Raw genomic sequence first — 19,078 nt, 5'->3', positions numbered from 1 at the left:
TTCAATTTTTTTTCTGATGATTTCAATAGTTTCTAGGAGCACGGGCTTACACAGCTAGTATTATATAAAATCTTATACAAACTTATAAACAAAAACTTTGACAAGGTTTCAGGTGTGCTTAGCTCTATCTATAAAGTATTATTTTAATGGATCTATGACATACAGTAAGAAAAACAGTACCTTTTTCTCTTTTGATTCTTCCTGGATGAAGCTGACATGGTGATCTTGATGCTTGCCCAGGATAGGACACACACTGCAGATGCATGTTTTGCACTCTTTACAGAACATCTCACATGGTTTGTCATGCTCTGGACAACAGCAGTCTCTTACGTCTGCACAGGGAGGTATGAGCTGGTGACTGCGGAAGGCTTCCATTAGATGTGGTCGAAGGTGGGTTTGGCAGAAGGAGGCCATGCAGGTCAGACAGGTTTTCTCTGCCACCAGAGGACTCTCCAAACAAAAATTGCACTGAACTATCTGGCTAGTCTCTGAATTCACCAAGTCACTCAAAGAAAGATGGTCACTTAAAGAAAGATGGTCACTTGACGTAGACGCATTTCTGCAGATGACACAGCAAGGCTTCACTTCCGCACGCTCATCTTTGATACACTCGGCACAATTTATACAAAGTGCGTGGTGGCATGAGAGCTTAACTAGCTCTTGGCTTAACTGCTGACAGATACTGCATGTTGTCCACGTGGAGTCGGAACAGCCTTCTGCCATTTCTATTCTTGTTATTTTCTTGCCAAGTCAGTTTAGAAAATATGATCTTTTTCACTTCTGCAACCAATAAGATAGAAAAAAAGTAAACCGCAAAATAACCTGAGCCATTTACAGCTTCTGTGAGAGACTACATAGGACATCAGTTTTGTTATCAAAGGGTCCAAAGTATCATTTGACCTGTAATGCAAACTGATAAGTTACTTTATAGAGCACATTTAAAAACAGCAGAAGTTGACTAAAGTGCTATACAGCTTCCATAACACACAAGTGCAAACGGTATATATACTGTATAAACACACACACACACTATATAATATAGTGTATATCACATACAGTCATATATGTACAGCCTGCATAATAATTTACTTTCAACAAAAAAGATAACAGTGGAATGTCTTTTATTTCCTAGGAACATCTGAGTACTGGGGTGTTTTCTGAACGAAGATTTTTAGTGAAGCAGTATTTAGTTGTATGAAATTAAATCAAATGTGAAAATCTGGCTGTGCACAAATGTGGGTCCCCCTTGTAATTTTTCTGATTTGAATGTCTGTCACTGCTCAATGCTGATTACTTACAACACTAAATTGGTTGGATTAGCTCGTTAAGCATTGAACTTCATAGACCGCTATGTCCAGTCATGAGATATAAAGGTGTTTAAGGTGGTCAATTGCAAGTTGTGCTTCCCTTTGACTCTCCACTGCAGAGTGACAGCATGGAATCCTCAAAGCAACTCTCAAAAGATCTGATCACCTCCAAAGACGTGCAAGAACATCTTGCTGCAGATGGTGATGGTGTATCTGTACATCGTTCTACAATTCAGCGCAATTTGCACAAAGAACATCTGTACAGCAGGGTGATGAGAAAGAAGCCCTTTCTGCACTCATGCCACAAACAGAGTCGCTTGTTGTATGCCAATGCTCATTTAGACAAGCCAGGTTCATTTTGGAACAAAGTGCTTTGGACTGATGAGACAAAATTGAGTTTTGGTCATAACAAAAAGCTCTTTGCATGGCGGAAGAAGAACACCGCATTCCAAGAAAAACACCTGCTACCTACTGTCAAATTTAGTGGAGGTTCCATCATGCTGTGGGGCTGTGTGGCTAGTTCAGGGACTGGGGGCCTTGTTAAAGTCGAGGGTCAGATGAATTCAACCCAATATCAACAAATTCTTCATGATAATGTTCAAGCATCAGTCACAAAGTTGAAGTTACGCAGGGGTTGGATATTCCAACAAGACAATGACCCAAAACACAGTTCAAAATCTACAAAGGCATTCATGCAGAGGGAGAAGTACAATGTTCTGGAATGGCCGTCACAGTCCCGAAAATCTATGGGATGATTTGAAGCAGGCTGTCCTGGAGAGATTTTATATGGAAGAATGGTCAGAAATACCTCCATCCAGAATCCAGACACTCATCAAAGGCTATAGGAGGACAGCGTCTAGAGGCTGTTAGATTAGCAAAAGGAGGCTCAACTAAGTATTGATGTCATATCTCTGTTGGGGTCCCCAAATTTATGCACCTGTCTAATTTTGTTATGATGCATATTGCATATTTTCTGTTAATCCAACAAACTTAATGTCACTGCTGAAATACTACTGTTTCCATAAGGCATGTCATATATTAAAAGGAAGTTGCTACTTTGAAAGCTCAGCCAATGATGAACAAAAATCCAAAGAAATAAGAGGGGTTCTCACACTTTTTCATAGGACTGTCTGTGTGCCTGTCTGTCTGTCTGTCTGGCCTGGAAGTGTGAGGCTACAGCGTGAAGCTCAAAGAGCTGGCAAGGCAGCCCCAAGTTAAAGAGTCGGAATAAGAAAGAAGTACGAGGCTACAGCATGAAGCTCAAAGAAAGCGACTCCGTCGCCAAAGTGAAATCGCTGAGAAAAGAGAAACTTGCTTAGCAGCTAATACACAAACGAGGCGAGCACATCTGCAAAACTAAACCTCAGAGGAGAGAGAAACTCGATTAGCCGCTGATAGACAAGGGGGGCGAGTACATTGGAAAAACGAAACCTCCGAGGAAAGAGAAACTCGATTAGCCGCTGATAGACAAGGGGGGCGAGCACATCCACAAAACGAAGCCGCCGACTCTGCATTTCAATTTTTGTTCCTGACAATTTCAATAGTTTTTAGGAGCCTGGGCTTTTTACAGCATGGGCTTACACAGATAGTATAAAATAAATAAATACACAAAAAATAAATACCAATCTACAACTTTTAAAAGTTAAGGAAAAAGAGATTTTCAGGTGGGATTTAAAAGTTGGCGCTGACTGAATATACAAAGGTAGACTATTCCAAAGCTTAGGGGAAGCCACTGCAAAAGCACACTCTCCGCTAAGCTTAAGTCTAGAACTTGGCACAACCAATAACTTCTGGTCAGAGGACTTCCGTGATCGTGAAGAAGAGTATGGATGTAAGAGGTCAGTGAAATAAAATGGGGTGAAACCATGCAGGGACTTAAAAACAAATTTTAAACTCTGGCCAGTAATGAAAAGGAAGCCAGTGAAGAGAAGCTAAGACTGGTGTGATGTGATTCTGTTTTCATGTGCCTGTTAGAAGCCTGGCAGCAGCATTCTGGACTGGCTGAAGACGAGCAAGGGATGACTGATTAATGTATAATGAGTTGCAATAGTCAAGTTGAAAAGAGACAAACGCACGATTTAGTGTTTCAAAATTATGTACAGAAAGAAAGGACTTGATCTTTGCCAATACCCTGAGCTGATACAAACAGGCTTTAACATGTGAGTTAATCTATTTATCAGATTTGAGGGCTTTATCAAAAATCACACCAAGATGTTTTGCGAAGGGTTTACAGTAGGTTTACTATAGCACAAGTAAAATGAGAAGGTTCAAAACACAATCTCTGTTTTTTGTCATTTAGACTAAGACAATTAAGTGACATTCATGTTTTACTATCTTCCAGACTTTTCAATAAAGGTGTAAGAAAATTTGTTTTGATCAGTTTCATAGGAAAGCATATCTGTGCATCATCTGAAAGAGAAAAAGAAATGACTGACTCTTAGGCTTGATGTCTGTATGCAGTGTAGATTCCCACCTCACTCTACTCAGAAAGTCCTAGCAGCTACCAGAACATTGATATAAATATCAAAAAGTCTTAATTATGCAATCTTCGACACCCATGCCTTGAAAAGGCTGTAAGAATCGAGACACTTATATGTGTGGTGTGATTCAGAGAGAACTTTGCCAAAGTGGTGGATCCAGCAATACAATTAAAAATTGAAAAGGACACAGTGCTTTCTATAAGCAAAGGGACTCAAATAAAGTGAAAGTGTGGCTTCTCCACGTATCTTCAAAAACATATATTATAACTAGCTGTTCCCCGTGGCTCCTTCCACGTAGTAGTGAAACAGGACAAACTTTAAAAATCAATAAACAAAAAGGTAATCGCTAGTAAGTGAAGGCAAGTTACGCTCCAAAACACAGAGGTAGACGGACTCCCCACTCCCGACGTCAGGCTTCCCCATCTCCTCGACCCGCAGCCTCTGTCTCAGATTAGCGTGAATATAACAGAGTTATTGTTTGTTCGACCAGCCAAATATGGACACTTCTATTTGACGGTTAATATTGATGGCTGTAGTATTTCAGAAAGCTCGACCAACAAAAATCTTGGAAGTGATTTTTGGTACTCGTCTCACATTCCAGTCTCATATCAGCATTTTTTAAATCTTAGCAATATTACAGAAATCTGAACTATTCTATCTTTGCGTGATGCTGAAAAATTAACACATGCATTTGTTTCTTCTAGACTTGATTATTGTAATGCCTTTTGTTTTTCCGGTCTTCCTAGTTGTGCTACAAGAAGTCTTCAGCTTGTTCAGAATGCTGCAGCTAGAATCCTGACAAAAGAAACAACAAGATGTGATCATATAACACCCATTCTAGCTGCTCTTCACTGGTTACCAGTACAAGCTAGAGCTGATTTTAAAGTTCTTCATTTGACTTACAGTGCCTTGCATGGACTTATAACACCTTATATCATATACTGCGGTATGCTCTCTTTATGTTAATCTCCTAGTTATTTCTTCAGTTAAAACAAAATCAGCTGGTCGCAGAGCATTTGCCTCCCATTATGTGTTAAATCAAGACTAAAACACACCTTTACTCCCTTCGTTACAACCTCCCTTAGAATTCAGTCGAGTCTTGAAATGTCATCTTAAATGCCGACATTCATTTCTATTTTTCACTTGCTTACTGGATACCATGATGATGAGTCAGCATACAGGATGGAAGAGGTTAAACTGGAGGCTTGGTGTAAGGATAACAACCTTAGCATTGACGTCAAAAAAAAAAATGGAGAAATGATTGAGGGCATTCAGCGGACTGGTACTGTACTCTCCCCTTTACATTAATGGAGAAGAGGGTGAAATTGTCACCTGCCTCAAATACCTGGGGGTGCAAATTACAAATGATCTCTCTTGATTATTATCGGCTGCTGCTCCACCACCTAAGGCCACAGGTCTGCCACGCCCACGACCCTCTGCAGTTCGCATACCAGAAGAAGGTGGTAGCGGAGGATGCCATCATCTACATGCTACACCGATCCCTCTCCCACTTGGACAGAGGCAGTGGTGCTGTAAGAATTATGTTTCTGGACTTCTCTAGCGCCTTCAACACCATCCAACCTCTGCTCCTCAGGGACAAGCTGACAGAGATGGGAGTAGATTCATACCTGGTGGCATGGATCGTGGACTATCTTAAAGATAGACCTCAGTATGTGCGTCTTGGAACTGCAGGTCTGACATTGTGGTCAGCAACACAGGAGCACCACAGGGGACTGTACTTTCTCCGGTCCTGTTCAGCCTATATACATCGGACTTCCAATACAACTCGGAGTCCTGCCACGTGCAAAAGTTCGCTGACGACACTGCTATCGTGGGCTGCATCAGGAATGGGCCGGAAGAGGTGTACAGTGATCCCTCGCTATATCGCGCTTCACCTTTCGCGGCTTCACTCTATCGCGGATTTTATATGTAAGCATATTTAAATATATATCGCAGATTTTTTGCTGGTTCGCGGATTTCTGCGGACAATGGGTCTTTTAATTTCTGGTACATGCTTCCTCAGTTGGTTTGCCCAGTTGATTTCATACAAGGGACGCTATTGGCAGATGGCTGACAAGCTACCCAACTTACTTTTCTCTCTCTCTCTCTTGTGCTGACTTTCTCTGATCCAGACGTAGGGGGTGTGAGCAGGGGGGCTGTTCGCACACCTAGACGATACGGACGCTCGTCTAAAAATGCTGAAAGATTATCTTCACGTTGCTACCTTCTGTGCAGCTGCTTCGTGAAGCAACATGGTGCTTCACATACTTAAAAGCTCGAAGGGCACGTATTGATTTTTGACTGTTTGTTTTTCTCAGTCTCTCTCTCTGCTCCTGACGGAGGGGGTGTGAGCTGCCGCCTTCAACAGCTTTGTGCTGCGGTGCTTCGCATACTTAAAAGCCAAACAGCCCTATTGATTTGTTTGCTTTCCTCTGTAGAGAAAAGCCAAGTGAAATGACACCTTTTATTGGCTAACTAAAAAGATTACAATATGCAAGCTTTCGAGGCAACTCAGGCCCCTTCTTCAGGCAAGATCCTCTCTCTTTCTGACAGTCTGTGCTCCTGACGCGCACTCCTTTGAAGAGGAAGATATGTTTGCATTCTTTTAATTGTGAGACAGAACTGTCATCTCTGTCTTGTCATGGAGCACAGTTTAAACTTTTGAAAAAGAGACAAATGTTTGTTTGCAGTGTCTGAATAATGTTTCTGTCTCTCTACAACCTCCTGTGTTTCTGCGCAAATCTGTGACCCAAGCATGACAATATAAAAATAACCATATAAACATATGGTTTCTACTTCGTGGATTTTCACCTTTCGTGGGGGGTTCTGGAACGCAACCCCCGCAATGGAGGAGGGATTACTGTAACTTGTACTTATTGGGGTAAAAAGCAAGGACTATAAAGAAGTACTGCAGAATTTTATTTCTATTGCGGACCAAGCCTGTGTATGCTCATCTATTTGTGTCCATCCATCCATCCATTCTCCAACCCGCTGAATCCGAACACAGGGTCACGGGGGTCTGCTGGAGCCAATCCCAGCCAACACAGGGCACAAGGCAGGAACCAATCCCGGGCAGGGTGCCAACCCACCGCAGGACACACACAAACACACCCACACACTAGGGCCAATTTAGAATCGCCAATCCACCTAACCTGCATGTCTTTGGACTGTGGAGGAAACCCACGCAGACATGGGGAGAACATGCAAACTCCACGCAGGGAGGACCTGGGAAGCGAACCCGGGTCCCCAGGTCTCCCAACTGCGAGGCAGCAGCGCTACCCACTGCGCCACTGTGCCGCCCTATTTGTGTCCATGTCCAGGTTTTTATAGTTTGTATATTCACTGCCCAGTAATAAAATTGAATGTTAGGTAGTGCCATGCCACCTTCTGCTTTAGGTCTTTGTACGGTTGCCCATTGAATGCATGTTTGAGTTCCAAATAAATGAGGTTATGATTGAATGTAATTGCTTAAAAAATGATTTATTGATGTATACTGAAATGTTTTGAAATAGAAAGAGAAGCTTAGGAAGGATATTTATCTTACTTTAGCTGGAAGAATTAACATTGTTAAGATGAAGTGTTGACCATTTATGCAAGTCTGGCTTAATTTTTTCCATGCAGACAGCAAAATTTTGTTGATAAAGAGCTTTATGTTTACTTGTGATATTTACCCCTGGGGGTGCGTTTTGTTATGGTGTTTTTTATGGGGTTATCGTGAGCACTGTTTAATTACTGGGACCCAAGTACTGAATTTCATTTCTGCATATCGATGCTGTAATGACAATAAAGATCCTTGATTCTTATTTGAACAATGTATTGGGACCATGCTGCACGGTGATTTTGCACTTTAAATAGTGGATTGAGTCAGTGAGTAATTGTTTTGGCAGTATGCCTCTGCCTCAGAGCTGTTCACTCCTGCCCAAAGAGGTGTTGAACAAAAAGGTGTAACTCCTATCAAATGTAAATTTTTCATAAGGGCAAAATCATTCCAATTATTTTCCATTATAGAGTTGGATGTGGGAAGCAAAAGACTGTTCCTGCAACAATGGGCACAATGCAGGTACCAGTCTATCAAGAGTGTTCACTAATACAAGTTCTGCATACAAGACAATCTGAAGGTACCATTTGGGAAAAAACTGAGCACCCAAAGAAACTTCACAAGCACATAAGTTAAATTTCCAGCCTTGTTTTTCTTAAGTCTCCAGACTTGACAGACAGCATTGTTAACTACTGAACCGAAATGCTGAGCAGGGTGTCAAATTCAGATCCTCATGAGCTGCGCACTTTCTCAATTAGTAAGCAATTCTAGCTGCTAATGTAACATAGTACTTTTGACTTTTTTTTAAATTCAGTGTCCGTATTTACCAAGCGTGTCAGAGATGGCAAATTCTCAGAATGATTCAAATTTGGTTCTACTCTTAGGAGTTGGAGTAAAAGCATTTCATGAATTTCCCTAAGTTAGGAAATTACTAACTTCAACATGATTTAGGAAAGCTGTCCAAACTCGCCAGTGACAGCTGCTGAAAAAAAAATGTGCGTGGGGGTGCAGTTTTTGATGAGACAAACTGAAGCAGCACTTATCCTTTATATAGCACCTTTCACATCTATTTATCTGGACATTCCACATGATCTTGTGGTCCTCATCACAGTGTCAATGCACATCTTAGCCTGTCCAGTACCAGACCCACAGGGCAAATCCAGGCTAAAGTGTAGTACACCCTGGGCACCATGCTGCCCAATCTGATGCCAGCTTTCCCATTTCAACTGTGCTCAAAAACTTCAGTCTGTGACATCCACAGTCCCCTTATTCTTCCCATAAACTTGCTCTATAAATGTGTAAAAGAACAGGTACACCTGTCTTTAAATTGCCTAATCCTCTGCCAACTTTCCCAGGACCGCATTCTACCAAAACCCATACCATAATGACCGCAACCCCACCTCCGTAATCTTACAATAACGTCCACTTCTGTCTGTCCTATAATACATCCATAGCAGAAGTCCAATCCAAATGTTATTCTGCCTCTGCTAATTGAGTGCCCAGTCGTTGGCCAATTCCATTGTATTCCATAAATCCACATCATACAATCACTAGTCCTCTGATTCTTGTCACGTCTTGCATCCCAGTTTATCACTTACCACACCCACACAGTCTTTCTGACCCTAATTTTATTCTATACTTGCTGCCAGTCTGCCCATTCCTATGCAAGTTTGCCAGGCTTCCCTCACCTGGGCACAAATTCATGTTGTAAGATCTATAGACCCCCGAATCTTAAAACATAACTTGTCCTCCAACGTGTCTTGTACTAAACCCATAGGACAAGTCCAACCTATATCTAATCCTGCCTTTACCATCAGGATACCTTATATTTCAGGGATGTGCAGTTAGGTGAGGCAGGTGAGCCGACGAGCCTCACCTCATCTTGGACTGTGCTCTCCCTCACACACTGGACTGATGCATGCGATTGGCATGTGCCTGTCATGGTCTCTCTGCATGTCGCCAATATAATGTTTGCAGACACATTTATTATACACCCTGACTGTCCACAGTCTGGCTAATCTCTTTGATGAATGTGTGAGAGATAGATAAGATAAGAAAGGCACTATATAATAGATAGATACTTTATTAATCCCAGGGGAACTTCACATACTCCAGCAGCAGCATACTGATACAAAAAAACAATATTACATTAAAGAGTGATAAAAATGTAGGTAAAAACAGACAATAACTTTGAATAATGTTAACGTTTACCCCCCAGGTGGAATTGAAGAGTCGCATAGTGTGGGGGAGGAACGATCTCCTCAGTCTGTCAGTGGAGCAGGACGGTGACAGCAATCTGTCGCTGAAGCTGCTCCTCTGTCTGGAGATGACACTGTTCAGTGGATGCAGTGGATTCTCCATGATTGATAGGAGCCTGCTCAGCACCCGTCGCTCTGCCACAGATGTCAAACTGTCCAGCTCCATGCCTACAATAGAGCCTGCCTTCCTCACCAGTTTATCCAGGCGCGAGGCGTCCTTTATGCTGCCTCCCCAGAACACCACTGCGTAGAAGAGGGCATTCACCACAACCGTCTGATAGGACATCTGCAGCATCTTATTGCAGATGTTGAAGGACTCCCGTCTTCTAAGGAAGTATACCTGGCTCTGTCCTCTCTTGCACAGAGAATCAGTATTGGCAGTCCAGTCCAATTTATCATCCAGCTGCACTCCCAGGTATTTATAGGTCTGCACCATCTGCACACAGTCACCTCTGATGATCACTGGGTCCAGGAGGGGCCTGGTTCTCCTAAAATCCACCACCAGCTCCTTGGTTATGCTGGTGTTCAGGTGTAGGTGGTTTGAGTCGCACCATTTAACAAAGTCCTTGATGAGGTTCCTATACTCCTCTTCCTGCCTATTCCTGATGCAGCCCATGATAGCAGTGTCGTCAGCGAACTTTTGCACGTGGCAGGACTCTGAGTTGTATTGGAAGTCCGATGTATATAGGCTGAACAGGACCGGAGAAAGTACAGTCCCTTGTGGCGCTCCTGTGTTGCTGACCCTAATGTCAGACATACAGTTCCCGAGACGCACATACTGAGGTCTGTCTGTAAGATAGTCCACGATCCATGCCACCAGGTATGAATCTACTCCCATCTCTGTCAGCTTGTCCCTTAGGAGCAGAGGTTGGATGGTGTTGAAGGCGCTAGAGAAGTCCAGAAACATAATTCTTACAGCACCACTGCCTCTGTCCAAGTGGGAGAGGGATCGGTGTAGCATATAGATGATGGCATCCTCCGCTCCCACCTTCTCATGGTATGCGAACTGCAGAGGGTCGAGCGCGTGGCGTACCTGTGGCCTCAGGTGGTGAAGCAGCAGCCGCTCCATGGTCTTCATCACATGTGACGTCACAGCGAAAGGCCAGAAGTCGTTCAGCTCACTGGGACGTGATACCTTTGGGACTGGGGTGATGCAAGATGTTTTCCAAAGCCTTGGGATTCTCCCCTGTTCCAGGCTCAGGTTGAAGATGCGCTGTAGAGGACTCCTCAGCTCCAATGCAAAGGCCTTCAGCAGTCGTGGCGATACTCCATCTGGACCCACTGCTTTGCTGGCACGAAGTCTCCTCAGCTTTTTTGCTCACCTGCGCTGCTGTAATTGTGGGTGGGGATGTCTCTCCTATGCTGGTATCAGCAGAAGGATGAGTGGAGGGTGTAGTACCTCGAGGTGAGAGTGGGTTAGGGTGGTCAAACCTGTTAAAGAAGTTGTTCATTTGGTTTGCTCTCTTCACGTCCCTCTCGATGGTGGCACCCCGCTTCGAGCTGCAGCCAGTGATGATCTTCATCCCATCCCACACTTCCTTCATGTTGTTATTCTGCAACTTCTGCTCCAGTTTTCTCCTGTACTGCTCCTTCGCCGCCCTGAGCTGGACTCGGAGTTTCTTCTGCACGCGCTTGAGCTCATGCTTAGTTTTAGTTAATTTAGTTTTGCTGATTGGACATAAAACCGCAGTAAAAACACACAAGGTAAGGCAGACAGTACTGTGTCGCCCTGTAGGGGGCGCATGTGAGCCCCACAGGTGCTCGTTGCTGCTGTTCTTCTATGCAGAGGCTCTGGGCACAATAAGTTAGGATATCAGAAAGTCAAGTGCACTGCAGGGGTCAGTTATTTTTATTTTTTTGTTCTGACTGACTGCCAGAATGGAAGATTTAAGATTGTTAAAACTAAAGGAACATAAGGCGGACTTTTACAAGTGCCAGAGATTTTCATGGAGAAGGACAGGCGCATGGACTTCATTTACAAATAAAGAGTAAAACCATAAACGGTTTTCAATTTTATAAAAAATCCAATATTTAAAAACTAAATTTTGACCTTAAATAAAATTTTTGTTTTTCTTGTTATCCTTTTGTTGAGCAGTCTATGCTAAAATTGATTAAAGCATCAGAATTTAAAGCTTTTAGAAACAATTAAATATTTCAATTAAGATCAAAATTGAAATCCATTTTTTTGGTACACCACTCAGTACTTTCATTTGTATTGAAGGAGTATGAATTGTGGAATTGCAAAGGCAAATTTAGAACATGTGGAGGGTACTGAGCAAATGCGCTCTCTCTGCCGCTATAAATGTAATGTACTTTCTTAGCTAGATGTGTACCTTAACTATGTGTGTGTAAAGAATGCTGATGAGATATGAAACATAACCAGTAGTCAATGTGCAGGCTGCCAATTGAATAGTGAATAAGCTACTCTCTTGGGTTTATATATGTGTAAATCTCACTCTGAAGGAGCCTTGCCAGCCGTGAACCTCACCGCACGTCACTGCTATATCTTCTTGAACATAAACATTCCCCTCCTTTCCTTCAGGCTTGAAAATTGCTCAGTTGCTTTCTGATTAAACTGAGTCATTTCACTAAGTCTGCAAAAACAATTTAGTCACATGCTGTTTGTCCAGATCAGTGTCTCCTAACCTTTTTTCTTTGTTTGTAGCCAAAAACATCCCAATTCACCACAAAGACATTATAGCTGCTGCACGTGCTCAACTGCCCAAAGAAAGCTGGTAAAAAAAAAAAAAGCAGCTCCAAGATCAGCGTTCACTGACATGGCACTTAGTGACCACTTTGCTGGCATCTCTCAGCTGCGTCGTCCCTTTGCCTGCCTCAGAGGCAATGCATGTGCACACTATCTACCAGTGCCGTGAAGCTTGCTGGTGAGCACACACAAAGGCAGATTAACTCGAGCAGCTTGGAGATGTGTCTGAAGTGCTCTGCAAACGTGGCGATCACGGAGCTGCTTTTATGCCAGTTTCTCCAGATAGTCCTGTCCTCCTCAGACAGGTCTCAACCATCTGTGGAGCTTGTCCCTCTCAGGTTCAGCCCCAAGTGTGCTACGCTATTATTTCCACGGCACACCTGGCTAGCTCTCACAGCGGACCACTGGTTGAAAAACACCGCTCTAAATGACTGTGGTTACTATACTTTCATGCCGCTTGCATTTTTCAGAAAGATATTTTAGGTCTCATACCTCCATTATTGTCCTACGGAAGCGTATTAGGGCTACAGAGAAGGAAAAAAAAAAACATGGACATAGTAAAAAGTGTATGGCGAGAATAAAATCAACATGCCGACTTTATTCTCGATGTTTCCACTTTAAACCCTTGTTTTTTTTCTCAATCTAGTTTAACTTTGACGTGTCGTAAACTTCATTTTAAAATCAATGTTTAACTAATTTTCTCAAACCCCGTCATAACTAATGTAGCACATTAAATGCTTTGTGTTAGGTGTTCCCCGACCCAGTTGTTAATCGCTACGCGCTTCTTGGACTGACTTCATCTAGTACTAAGAGCAGGCGCAGGCAGCGATCGCCAAACAGAATACATTCACTTTATGATATTCCTGCTCTCTGAACATTTAGAATGCCAAGATTAATACTTGATTATCATTTTCATGATGAAATGCATTAAAGCAGGTATTAAACATGGGGGTGCCCAGTGGCGTGGCGGTAGTGCTGCTCCATCACAGTGCGGTCCCCAGGTGTACGTTCAGCGTATAGAATCTTTATGCCAGGAGTGACGAGGCTCCATAAAGCTGGATGTCTGAATGGGTATCGCACTGGTTTAACGGAACTATTGTGTAAATGTTGGGTTCGTGAGCTGGTGTTCGGAGACACGAAGACAGAATTCAGTGGATGTTCTTCTGAAAGGGCTCTCCTTATTACATGCGTGCTGTCTCTATCTAACGTACCAAACCCCGAGTTCCCATTCTTCCTTTTTCTTTCTCCACATAACCAATCACCACACAGTAAACGTCTTTGTGAAAGTAAAATCTTCGATTTACATGTTTAATTAAGATGTCCAGGCAGGAACAATTCCTGAAAGGGGCGCCAGCTCATCGCAGGGTGAATATGAGCACACACATACACTAGGGTCAATTCAGCATAACAAAATCCCACAACCTACATGGTTCTATTCAATAAGGGCGCGCACAAAAAGGCAACCTTCAAAAGGGCGACCTCAATTGGGCGCGGAGAATAAAGGCGCACGTAAACAAAGGCGACCTTCAAAAGGGAGACCTCAACTGAGTGCCAAATAAAGGCGCCTGTAAATATAGGCGAGCTTCAAAAGGGCGACCTCAATTGAGCGCCGAATAAATGTGCGCGCAAATAAAGGAGCGCTTCAAAAAGGTGACCTCAATTGAGCACGGCAAATAAAGGCGTTCGTAGATAATTTAGTTGAAATGGCTCTGGAATATGTGAAGAGCAACAAAGGTGCAGATCTACTCGTAGTCGAAGGCTATACATTCAGAATTTTGAAAACAACTAAATATGTTCAGTCATTGCTGTCAAGATAAGTAATTGTTAAACACTTCCTTATATGAAAGTTGATGTTAACTTCTTGTAATTGAGGGATGATCCCTAACTCGCCCTTGAGACATGGTGGTTGTAAGAAAGATGGCTGACCTGTAAATGAAACACTAGAGTATTTCATTAGTAAAGACTTTATTTAAATAAATCTTTCTGTGTTACTTTCAACTGTATTAAAGTCAAATATAGAGAGCTTTAGAAATAGTTCGTTAGAAGTTCATGCATTAATTAATTGGATGTTTTAATATTCTTGCTTTCACCTTTTTATACGTTCAATCATTGCCTTTATCTAATAAATTTTCTGTAATAATTTTGTTGCGTTTGCCTTTATTCGCTGCGCCCAATTGACGTCACCCTTTTGAAGATCGCTTTTATTTATGTGTGCTTTTATTCGCCGCGCCCAATTGAGGTCGCCTTTTTGCGTGCGCCCTTATTGACGGATACCAACCTGGATGACTTTGGAAGGAAACTGAAGTAGCATGCCGAGTAAACCCACCAGAGACATATGCAAACTCAAGGCAAGGAACACTCGAGACCCCCTTGCTGCGTTGCAGCAGCACAAACTCCACGCCAATGCCCCCTCATGGTTTAATGCATTTCATCATGAAAATTATAGCAAGTATTTATACATTACATTACTTATGACGGGGTTTGAGAAAATGTAGTAAATGAAACATTGATTTTAAGATGAAGTTTACGACGTCCTACTTTAATGACAACATAAACTACGAGAATAAAGTCAACATGTCGAATTTAACCTCGATTAAAGTTGGCATGCTGACTTTATTCTCGACATACACTTTTTTTTCTTCACTATGTCCGTGTTTTTTTTTTCTTCTCCGTGGCCCTAATACACTTCCGTATTGTCCACAATGCCTCAGTACCAACACTCTGAAACAACAAACAAGGAAAGCAAAAAAAGAAAACATTACAAATACAGTATTACATCCAGTTAGCCAACTGCGTATCTCATCTATAAACGTCTGTGTGTGGAAGTGTGTGTGTCTGTCTGGCCCGGACGTGAGAGGTGGAGTCGAAACCTCCGAAGAAAGAGACCCTCGCTTAGCCGCTAACACACAAGTGACGCGAACACATCAGCAAAACGAAACCTCCGAGGAGAGATATGCCCAGTGTAGTTCCTTTCAATTACCTGACATGTCTATATTTTAAATTTTTCTGACGATTTCAGTAGTTTCTAGGACCCCGGCCATTTTTACAGCACGGGTTTACACAGCTAGTGTCACTATAAGAGCGGGACAGTCAGTGTGTAAGCTCGTCCTCGATCACTTTGCCTGCTGTTGAAATCTTAAGTTAGGTCAGTCTGGCCCAAGCTCCTTTATCTTCTTTAATAATTCAAGTGAACGATTTGGAAAGGGGTATTTCATTAAAGAAATAACATTTTCTTTCATTTCTGAAGTTCCACTTGAAGTTGCCATCTCCCTAAAGTCGAGCTCACTCATCTGTAGTTGTAAACGGGTGTAAACTGTGAACCTATAATACAGTAGTGTATTGATGATTGTCCAATCTTATTGGACTAAAAAAAATGCAAATTCGTTGCCAATAAATGTGGGTGTGTCTGGGGCACAAAGAGCCGCGTCCCTGGACAAATCTGAAAGCAACCAATTAAAGAGCAGCCTCCGGTCACCTGCTTGCCAATAGATCAAGGACTTGCATACACTCACATTTGGTCAGCGTACTTTACTAAGGAAATTAGGTAGTCACAGAGACATTAAGCAAGTACAAGTCGGAACCAGTTTTTAATAGATGATCACATACCCCGACACCAGGCACGTTGTGCAAATAAACATTTATTTCATGATTATTTCACATTACCTAATTAATTTAAGTAAAGCTTTAAAAATATTTGGAGGTGGGGACGACGTATATAATTATATATTGTAATTACATTATAAACCGCCACCTGTAAACTGGCAAGCAGCTCCCAGAAAATGCAATTCAGGCAGCGATAGACACTCGCATCCCGGGAAAGTCTGAATGTTTCAGAAACTCTGCACCATAATGACCTTAGAAAAAGAAATTGATTTGCACAGAAATGGAATAATATTCCTAACAAATCTTGAATGTTATGTGATTGATGAAGAAGCCATGCTCTGTCACCCGAAATGAAAAGTGTTTGTAACATTACACTGGGAAAACGCAGCAACGATTTGGGTTGTCACAACCAGCCATTTCCCAAATTTTGCACCAAACATTGAATGCCCATACACAGCGTATGATGTAATGCACAGAATCAAAAATTTCCCTACGACTCCACATGAGTTATTATTATAGCAAGCTGAATTCTTGCTGATCGGCACACACGTAGATCATTGCTCTAAATGTTGATTAGCATGTATATGTGAATCATAAGCAATGAAACAAGATCAACACAAAATGCATGCTAACTGTACTATAGCAGCCAGCACATTACTCTGAAGATGGGCAGGATGGGCGATTGACAGCGAAGCGGCATACAGGTGTACGCTAAGCTCCGCATTCCACAAACCCCTGGAACATTACAGCCTGTGTTACTGGATGCAGCAAAGGAACTTTTAAAACGACGACTTATTGGTATTTCACAAATTTGTTACCAACTATTTTTTTTTCTACTGTATGGTGCCTGTTTATGATCTAAATAAATACAACTGTGGATGGGTCTTTTGGGACCCAAAAACGGTTCCCCTATGGCATTGCTCTGAAGCAGCACGTTTATTTTTATGAGTGTAGAGCTGCACGACCATACTTGCCCACGAAGACTTCGGATTCCATAATTAGATGACTTATTTAATCATTTTTTTCACAACCTAATGACTCACATACGATTTTTATGTAATCGTTTTCTTGCCATTTCATTTCATTTTGGCATAAATCACATCCTTTTGAGGTATAAAAAGCGTAAAACGGAAGATCACTGTCTACCAAATAAACAGGCTGAAGCGACTTCTCTCAAGCTCAATTTGAAATTTACTAATCAGTCTCTGTTTTAAGGTTAGGAGACGTGCAATAGAAAAAAAAAAATGCTTGAGACGGAATGGATTTCATTATCTAATTTGTTAATTATTAACTTATTTACTTTAGCTGTGCCCTCAATAAACGTTTGAAGAAAAAAATACAATATCCCTTATTTAAGATTTATAACACCTCAATGTTTCAATTTCGCAATAGGGTGCCCTAGGGTTAGTTTGTATATTTTATCACTTTTTTGTGCTATCCTACCTCCCATGACGCTCAAATTTTATCCCTCAGTCTGGGGTTTACGGACATCTTCGAACCGGACATGCATGACCTGGTGAATGTGCCTTCTGATATCCCGGCAATTTGAGCACAGATTGCTTCCATACTTATACGCCCATTTGTTTAGGCATACACCACGAGAATATTACTTTTCATCTACTTATTTATTTTACCTTTAAATCACAGTCGTTGCGGAAGTTTGTTGCCGAGAAACTCTCCCACTTGAGAGACTATTAGCAATGCACCCAACCAGGTAGCCGCCATCTGTCACACTGACTATACACAATTGGCGTTCTGATTAATGCTTGTTTACTGCCTAATACAATCTTCGTTATGGTGTATTTCGCCTCACTTCCAGTATGTATAGTGATAGAAGTATGTGTGTGTTCACCTAACAAAATGAACACTGCTGCTATTAAATGGAGTATACGTAACATTTTGGAACGTCGCTTATTTACACATATCTTTATGCACTTTTAGTTGGACGCTGATATTATCCGAATACACAGAATTCATAAAGTAGTCACCAGTATGCTTAAAAGTAGCTTAAGCAGCACCTTATACGCGTGATGCAGTTAGAAACCGAATATAAACTGACATTTAGTCATCTTTGAAAGTGGGCACGCTTACAAAGCTACCTCGTAAAGGATATTCAACTCCGAGCAATACCCTGAGGTTACACCCAGTTAAAAGTTTTCCTTCGCCGAACAGTTCCGCAAATGTATTTAAGTAACTTTAGCTTTCATAACAATTAGTAACCGTGAAAAATAAAGCTTCAAGTGCAATTTTACTAGTGATTCGAACTCGGTACAAATACAGACCTTGCGTCGCCTTTTCCGCCTCATTCACCTGCTTCGGTAGTCTTCGTTCCCGTCGATGCGCGCACTCGCCGGCTAAGTGGCGTCCTCTCGAGGCGCGCACGCGCTAGCCATGCCTGGGGAAATTGTCAATCCGCCGAGTTTCTCGTGATGTCAACTTCTTAGCAGGCTGCTGTGATTCGCAGACAAGACAGTGGAGAATTTTCATTGGCAGTATAGACGACCAAAGCGAAAACAAACTGTGAGGAAACCAAGGTTAGTTTCACGTTTCGTACGCTTGTTTTGTTGCAAACTAAAAGAATCCATCGATCTGTTTTGTAAGTGGTTCTGTTTTGGCCCAGTGACCAGGGTGACTGTTACTATAGTGTACTATATAGTTACACGCTTATTATATATATATATATATATATATATATATATATATATATATATATATATACACACACATACACACACAGTGGGGCAAAAAAGCATTTAGTCAGCCACCAATTGTGCAAGTTCTCCCACTTAAAAAGATGTGAGAGGCCTGTAATTTTCATCATAGACATACCTCAACTATGAGAGACAAAATGAGAAAAAAAAAAATCCAGAAAATCACATTGTCTGATTTTTAAAGAATTTATTTGCAAATTATGGTGGAAAATAAGTATTTGGTCAATAACAAACAAGCAAGATTTCTGGCTCTCACAGACCTGTAACTTCTTCTGTAAGAGGCTCCTCTGTCCTCCACTCGTTACCTGCATTAATGGCACCTGTTTGAACTCATTATCAATATAAAAGACACTTGTCCACAACCTCAAACAGTCACACTCCAAACTCCACTAGGGCCAAGACCAAAGAGCTGTCAAAGGACACCAGAAACAAAATTGTAGACCTGCACCAGGCTGGGAAGACTGAATCTGCAAT

At 41.9% G+C, this 19,078-nt stretch overlaps 1 protein-coding gene across 2 annotated transcripts in view; it reads right to left on the bottom strand.

Annotated features, from left to right (window-relative positions):
• The window catches only part of LOC114654928 (tripartite motif-containing protein 14-like), a 47,226-nt gene extending 28,957 nt beyond the window's left edge, over positions 1–18,269 (bottom strand). Inside the window, exons 1-2 of one of the 2 annotated variants that reach the window (XM_028805791.2) lie at positions 18,176–18,269; positions 181–780 (exon numbers count right to left, since the gene is read on the bottom strand). In XM_028805791.2, the coding sequence (XP_028661624.1) occupies positions 181–723 (543 nt within the window). In that variant the 5' untranslated portion in view covers positions 724–780; positions 18,176–18,269. Of the gene's footprint in view, positions 1–180; positions 781–17,992; positions 18,135–18,175 lie in introns of those variants that run through there. The other variant, XM_051929913.1, reaches the window with a different exon arrangement.
• Positions 18,270–19,078: the final 809 nt, after the last annotated feature.

This window comes from Erpetoichthys calabaricus, chromosome 7, assembly GCF_900747795.2.
Source record: "Erpetoichthys calabaricus chromosome 7, fErpCal1.3, whole genome shotgun sequence".
In the NCBI taxonomy this organism is placed as follows: Eukaryota; Metazoa; Chordata; class Cladistia; order Polypteriformes; family Polypteridae; genus Erpetoichthys; species Erpetoichthys calabaricus.
The sequence above is the reverse complement of the archived record's forward strand: the minus strand, read 5'-3'. Positions and strand labels throughout refer to the sequence as shown.